At 45.4% G+C, this 7,761-nt stretch overlaps 1 protein-coding gene across 3 annotated transcripts in view; it reads left to right on the top strand.

Annotated features, from left to right (window-relative positions):
* The window catches only part of VPS54 (VPS54 subunit of GARP complex), a 46,661-nt gene extending 39,526 nt beyond the window's left edge, over positions 1-7,135 (top strand). For 2 of the 3 annotated variants that reach the window (XM_069009093.1, XM_069009096.1), the window contains 5 exons: positions 26-147; positions 252-332; positions 3,659-3,766; positions 4,625-4,719; positions 6,674-7,135. In XM_069009093.1, the coding sequence (XP_068865194.1) occupies positions 26-147; positions 252-332; positions 3,659-3,766; positions 4,625-4,719; positions 6,674-6,779 (512 nt within the window). In that variant the 3' untranslated portion in view covers positions 6,780-7,135. The remainder of the gene's footprint in view (positions 1-25; positions 148-251; positions 333-3,658; positions 3,767-4,624; positions 4,720-6,673) is intronic. The other variant, XM_069009095.1, reaches the window with a different exon arrangement.
* The last annotated feature ends 626 nt before the right edge of the window (positions 7,136-7,761 follow it).

A 7,761-nucleotide genomic window follows, 5' to 3' on the forward strand; every position in this document is an offset into this window, starting at 1 on the left:
GTTATTTCTCTTCCTGCATTCACAGCCCTTTCTTCACGTTGCCTCCAGCTCATTGTACACTACATTCCCATTATCAGGGCTCATTTTGAAGCTCGGCTGCAGCCGAAGCAGTTCAGCATGCTCAGGCATTTTGACCACATCACAAAGGTAATTCTTCTGGCAGTTTCTGAAAAGTGAAGTTCTGCATTTCGACTGTAGTCTGAAGAACATGAATGCCGCTAGAAAATGAAACCTGCTTTCTTCCCTTACAGGATTATCACGACCACATAGCTGAAATTTCAGCAAAGCTCGTTGCCATAATGGATAGCTTATTTGACAAACTATTATCCAAGGTAATGATTTATGGAAATAATTATACGCTCTCTAAATTGCAACTGGAGGTCTCATTGTATACAGCCTAGATGTTTCAAATGGAGGCTTAAACTTTCCTAACCAGGACTTGTTTGAATTTCTTTTAACTATATAGATGGAAAGCTCTGTGCTGTTCTCATGAATGTGTTTTGTGTTCACATTTGCCACCTGGGTGTCAGTCACCTTCACTCCCAGAAAAATGAAGTGTTTCCTTGGCTCCTTCAGCAGGAGCAGCAATGCTGTGGCTGGTGCAGATGCTCATCAGTTCAGGAACTGAAGTGCTCTCCTACCACTGACAGTTCTTGTCTGCAGCCAGGCTCAGCAGTTCCCATTTCCTGCTCTTTACAAGTAGGGAGGGTGGCATTTCCGGCAGCTGAGGGAATGGCAGGAAAGTGCTCAGGAGGAAGAGTTTTGGAGGGGAAGGACCAGCCCATCTGTTGGGCTGCAGGCCTGGGGACTGGAGGTCTGTGCTCAGCAGTTCCTGCTCTGGGGCAGCATGAGTAGCTGTCCCATGAAGTGCCCCTGATGTGCTTTGGTGTTTGAACAGTGGTGCAGTGTGGTCCTGGGCTGGATCTACTCCGACTCAGCTCAGGGTGGAACACACTGAGACACCTCCTTGGCCCACAGATACATAAAGTACATGACCCTTTAAAGCTTAGTGTGCTTTGGATCTTAGGGGTTTGGGGGAAAGAAGTAAGCTGTTTTGTGACACAAATAAATTATTTTTTTAGTGACAGATTTGATTGATTGGCCTGGGCCAACCTCTTCCTTCAAGGAGCTCATGGGAAGCACGGGAGCACAGGTTGGGGACAGGCTGATGAGAGCTGCCATGGGGCAGTTACAACAGGCAGCATTTCTGTCTTCCTTGCTGTTTCTTTTATTTTATTGTTACTTTTTGTTGTGCTTTTTCATTTCACCTGTTTCTTTGGTCTGTCAAATGGTGCTGCCTAAACTTAAGCAGGGTGGGGGGAAGCCAAAGCATTTGAATTGGGATTCCCCACTCCTGTTGTGTTTACTTTTTTAAAAAATGTGTTTATGATCTTCTCTAAAGACCAAAATGATCTGCTGGTTTTGGAGGTTTTTGTCCCCCATAAAAGTAGCTGTTTTGTTAAGTAACATGGCTTTTTGGCCACTGTATCTCTTGAGAATAAAAGACAAATGCAAGAATTTACATTATTGATACTAAACAAGTGTAGCCCACAACAAAGGAGGAGCACAGTTTATGCTCTTGATGGCATTTAGTGAGAACCCATCCCTTACAGTCCCTCTATTTTCACAGCCCATTGTCCCTTTGGGAGCTGGCACAAGGTGTAAACTGAGGCTTTTCCTATCCTTTAGAGCTCCTGAAGGCTGAGTGACAGTGCTTGGCTCGCATGAATGCAGCCCACGGAGTCCAGGAGCAAAGGAGGATTGATTTACTTCAATTCCTAGCACCCCCCATCATTTGGCTCATTTTGTTCCTAAAACAATGACATCTTGGCACTGAAGGCTGTGCAGAGCATAAGCCCAGGACATTTGGGTTTATGCTCTGCACATAGGCAGAGCATAAATACAGGCATGTCAGAAATAGGCATGTCAGTACAACCATGTCAGTGCGTTCCTGGGTTCAGGTGTTTGCGGTGTCCTGGGGATGAAGTGGTTGCCTGCTTTGAGGTGTGTGAATCTGCACAAGTGAGTTCCATGGCAGTGGGTGCCCAGCACACTTCAAACCCAGAAATTCCTGCTTTGTAGAGGAGATGAACAGTTGGTGCAGTGGACAGGGTGTTGACCTGGCACTGGGTAATATGAGCAAGTTACTTCTGCATTTCCAGGCTGTGCTTCCCCTGGGAGCGCCATGGCATGGGAGCTGTCCTCGCCCGGTGCCACTGAGACAAGGCAGTTCACAGCAGCATGGACACTTCCCAACAGCTATCTTTAGCAGGGAAACACAACAGGAGTGGGGTTATTGAACACTGGAAATAATAAAATTAACAAATGGGAAAGGCTTATTCGTTACCATGAATGGAAAAAAATCCAGTGTGAGTTGTGAGCTTCTCTTGGAACTTGCTGTCTTGTGACTGTTTGGACAGAAGAGCAGTGAGGTTTTTTTCTGATCCCTCATGGTATTAAAGCCGTTGATCTCAGCTGCAGATAAAAATGTCCAGGAGAGCTTGGGATACTTCCTGGGGGCGTAGCTTTTCCCCATGCTGTTGAAGAGTTGTGTGTGGCTGTAATCATGCAACAGCCACCGCTGTAGCCTCCCAGTTCCCTCTGGCTTTACAACGTGCCGGGAAATTGGAAACAATTTCTTGCTTAACTTCCTTGTCTTGAGGCATGCTTGATCCTGCAAGTTGGGTGGTTGTTCCCTGGAACAGAAAGCATTATTTTTCTGCTACTTCTCCTGTCAGAATTAGGTCATTGGTTTGGTTTCTCCATAAAGATGTTCTCAAAACTCCCCATTTCTTTCTTTCTCTTATGCTCAGACAAGCTTTGTTCTCTTTCACAATTCAGGCCCACATAAAAGCAGGCATCTTCTCCAATCTGTTTGTAAATGCTGTAGTTACAACGATCTGGTTCTTTCCTGAATTGTGCAAGGCTCCGTGGGGAAGTGTCACCCTCCCAAAGGTGACCTGCCTACGTGTCACCCAGGCCTGGGATGGCACGGCCTCTCCACCTGGAACTGCAGAGCTGGCTTCACTGTTCCTGGGACAGGTTTTCAGTGTTTCTGAAATGCTGTTCAGATCTTCTCTATCCACAGTGGGGATATAAGAATTCTGTTCCCTTTGTAGCAAATCTCTTGCCATCTGGTGTTACCCAGTGCCTTGTTTCTTGGATTTCAGGCACTGGGAGAAGGGATGGTTTTTTACTTTGCTTTCCAACGTATTTCTGCAATGTTCTTGTGGGATTTTTTGTATGGTGATGTGGCTGGGGTTTTTTTATGGCCAGTGATGAGATTTCAGGAGTTTCCATTTCTTTATGGTTTCCTTTCCTTGATTCTTCAGAAATTTGGATGTGTGTGACACAGACAAGCAGTTTTCTCTTGGGAAGTACTAAGGGGCACATTCCTCAGAGGCAGAAGTGCTTGTCTGTCATTGACTCATACCAGTCTGAAAGAGAGGGCCAGCTCACAGCCACGGGACCTGCATCTGCAATTCCTGGCTGGATCAGATCATGCCCAGCCACCCTTTTAATTTGTGGTGTGCTAAATGGAACTTGATTCCTGACATTATTTAGCAAAGCAGAGCTCCAGGTGGCTGTTGGGAGCTCTCCTACATGAACCATTTTGAAGTGGCAGAAATGAGTTAACTGGTTGTGTGTTTATTTGCAGTATGAAGTGAAAGCCCCTGTTCCTTCAGCATGCTTCAGGAATATCTGCAAGCAAATGGCAAAGATGCATGAAGCTATATATGATCTCCTTCCTGAGGAGCAAACTCAGGTGAATGTTATTTTTGAGCTTCATCTCACAGCTTGCTTGCAAATGTGCATGGACCTGGGAACAAGAGAGACTTTATCTGGGGAGAGGGGAATTCTTTTTTGAGTCCTGGTGAAACCCACACGTTAAAGGGCTTGGCAGCAGTCACATGGACAGCTTGGGCTGAGCTGAAGGAAGTATTCCAATGTGTAGGGAGAATGATGACACACGCAGAAAGAACAGATTTCAGGATTTTGAGCTGCCTTTTGATGTCTAGAGATGGCAATCCAGGAATTAGTGCTGAAATGCCTTGCAAATGGCAACATTTTGGGGTTTAAGTACAGCCCTCTGAGAGGACTGTTCTGTAACACTGCTCAGAATCAGTGGCTTCCAAAAGTCCCTAAATGGACTGTGCACCCAAACTGTACCAGATGTGCTTTTGCAGGATTTTGCTGCAATCATTGCTACTGCAGAGTTGAAAATCTTAAGGACAGGAAGGACCGATCCAGTCCCTGAATACAAGAAGCTGTCATTTCTCTTTCACAGTAAATTAAATGGTCCCTTCTAGCACAGGAGAGATTTGTTATCTTCGAGGCTTAATACAAGTTGCTGGATACTTCAGACAACAGAGGAGAAAAGTTCACATTCCAAAGTGTCCTCTAAGTGGCACCCATAATGAGTGGGTGAGGGTGTCCTGTGTGTTACAGACTGTATGTGGCCAGAAAGGCGAGGCTGAAGCACTGGCAGGAGGAAGAATCACATGAGTTGCAAAAACAAAACCAAAAGTCAGTGACTGAGGGTGTTGGCAGTATGTTTCCCCTGTGGAGGCAGTGATGTGAGCACGGGCACAGTTCCTTACTCTGCTGCTGTGGTTTCTTCTAGATGTTGTTTTTACGAATTAACGCAAGCTACAAACTCCACCTGAAGAGGCAGCTGGCCCACCTCAATGTGGTCAACGATGGAGGGCCTCTGAATGGGTGAGTTGGGGCTCTTCTTTGACTGTTTAAATAAGCAGGCATTGACTTCTGCAAGAAAGTCGTGATTGCAGAATCACAGCTCCATGTTCTAGTATGTCCCATTTGTAGCTTTCTTACAGTAAAGGACATGACTTGTGCCATTCCACAGTAACTAGGAATGCAATCCACTTGGTAACAGACTGGGAGCTGGACACTGTCCAACTGGAAACCTACTTGTAGGTGTCCTCAGCTCATGGATTGCTTTTTCTCCCTTTGTGTGACAGCAGCAGCCACAGTTTAATTAGCAGGAATTGTGTGATTCCTGAAGCAGTTTTGAAACGTGGATGGTGACTCATGGTGCTGGCAAAGTAAAAATAGGAGAAAGCAGCATTTCATCTGTGCAGTGGGCAGCTCTGCAGGGATGGTTTTTACAGCAGAACTAGATTTGAAAGAGTTTATGCTTACAGAGCTTTTCCCCTTCCCTGCCACAGCCCGACACCCCATCCCCAAACAGGTCAGGGGTACCTCTCCTGAGAGAGGGTTGCCTGGCTGTTCCCACCTCCCAGGAAAAGCCTCTTGCAGGCTGAATTCTGTTGTCAGTTGGATTGTTCCTTGAAACAGTGGAGTTTTTAATTGTTCTTAATGACCTGGGGGCAGTGATGTGTTTGCAGTGTAGCAAGGGTGAAACTCAGTGGGCCTACCCACATGCAAGAAAAGATTGTCTTAGGTTGCAGAAGTCAGAGAAGAAAGTTGATAATGTTTCAAATGTCCCTGGAATTAAAATGCTGTTACTTTCCAATTTATTGTTGCTTCTCCTGCTTATGTGCATTCCATTCCTTGTACTTTGTTGCAAGAGTTTATCTGAACTGGTTCTCTGTACCTGCGGTGTGCTCACAAGGTGACTTCCCATTGCCTTTGGTACTTGGAAAGGTGTTTGTAACCAAGCTCGTGAAGTATCCACTGCAGCCCCAGCTGATGTGAGAGCCCCTGGATGTGCTCAGGGTGTCTCTCACTGGGATATCCAATCCCAAACACAGTGCTGTGCTGCCTTCATCCTGCACTGTTGGTTTTGTTGTGTCCTTGGTGGATAGGGGGCCTGGATCCCTTTTGGATTAGGAGGGTTGGGGCAGGTGTTCCTGGTGATGTGCTGGGGGTGTTTCCCAGCAGTCAGGAGGTCTCAGCTGGCCCAGGACTGTCTGATGGCAGCAGTTTCTTACTTCAGACACAGCTCTCAGGGAGCTGGGGCTACTTGAGAAGGGGAACATCAGCCCCTGGATGGCACTTGCTGCTGTTCCAGCACTCTTCACTCACCAGGTTCTTAACATGGTTTTCTGGTCCTCATTCTGTTTAAACTGCTTGTTTCTGTAATAATAGTAAAAATCCAGGTCTGTGAAGCCTGGTTAATTTTTTTACCATGTAAATACAGCTTCTGTTCCTAGCAAGAAGCATCATGATCCCTGACCTGTTTCAACAGTGTCTGAGGGATTTTAAGTCTATATAAACTGTTACAAACAACACAGCTGTTGCGCTGTTCAGTTGCTTTTTACATGAACCTTAGAATCATAGAATCATTACCTTCTAGAATACAGAAGTTAATGTTGCAGTAATTAATATTCTTAGTTGTAATGGAATTGGGGGTTTAAGTCTAGATAAGCCTGGGATTACAGCAAGAGAATAGAAGTTTTAAATGCCTAATTCCTGCTGAGTTTTCTGAACTCATGGTTTGATCTCCCTTCCCTAGAACTAGTTTTACACCCAGCAGTAATCCTGTTATGGATGATCACTGCTGTAAAATAAACCACATCCATAGCATTGAGTTTTGAACTGATACTTAAAATATCTAATCCAGGCATAGGATTTGAACATGTATTGTAGCAATTGTGTGCCAAAGTCCTCAACAAACCCTGTCTGCTTGTCCAGGCACTCCAGGTGGATGGGATGGGGTCAGATTCTAATCTTGTGTGTTTCACTGCAGGCTGGTTACTTCAGATGTGGCTTTTTACACTGGAAACCTTCAAGCTCTGAAAGGCCTTAACAACTTAGATCTAAACATGGCTGAAATCTGGGAGCAGAAGAGGTGATAATCCACTGGGAGCAGTCACTTGGCTCTGAGAACAGACTGACTTTCTTCTAAGCAGCGTGACGACGGTGAGGTGAATACTTGAGCCCAGAGCCCCAGAAGGGCAGGATTGACAGTCGGGGGAGCTTAGACTCAGAGGGTGCTGCAGGGAGAGATCCTTCCAGTGTCCTTCAGCAAGAAACAAGTGATCAGCTGTCTGTGCAATGTTTTTTCATTCTCTCTGGAAACAGACTCAGGTTTCTTTGGACCAAATCCAAAAGAACACATAGCTGTAACACAGCTGTAGTTGTCTAGAATGCTCTGTATATCTTTATATTAAAAAGATGCTTTGCATTTCTTCTAGTGCAATGAAATTCACATGGTGTCCCACCTTATTTAATGATGGTACAATATAAAAATCTTGCAGTTGGAACTCTGTAGAAAATGTTTTTCTCTATGAAACTATGCTGTTCTAAAATTTATTTTTTTACAGAACTTTATATAAATAAATGTCTTTTGATTGCTCACATATAGGATTCAGCTTTGTTAGGGAGCAATCCTGTTCCAGGGGATTTCTCATGACCTAAAATCTGAAGATAAGATTTTCTAAGCAAAGGCCAGTTCCTCAACGCCATTCCCTGTGGGATAGAGGAGTGACCTGACCCTCATTGTCAGTGACAGGGTAACACTGGGGCTTCTGGGGGAACTGGAAGGTGGGAGAAAGGCTGCTGTGTAGGGATGGCCACCTCCAGCTGCCCATGGCCCCAGCCAGTGGGGAAGGACAGGGCCATAAAGAATAGGGCAGGAAGAATGTTCAGGTTTTTAGGCTGCTTATAAAAGGCTGCATCATTAAGGAGAGTGCAGCTGCAATCAATGTATTTCAGAGTTTTTAATACTATCTTTAACAGACTGGAGGCTGCCAATAGCCAGTACAAGTGCCTGTGTTTCTCACCTCACCTCACCCCTCTGTACCTGACCCTGGTCGAGTGCCTAACCCTGAGATG

The sequence above is a fragment of the Aphelocoma coerulescens genome, chromosome 3 (genome assembly GCF_041296385.1).
Source record: "Aphelocoma coerulescens isolate FSJ_1873_10779 chromosome 3, UR_Acoe_1.0, whole genome shotgun sequence".
Lineage (NCBI taxonomy): Eukaryota > Metazoa > Chordata > Aves > Passeriformes > Corvidae > Aphelocoma > Aphelocoma coerulescens.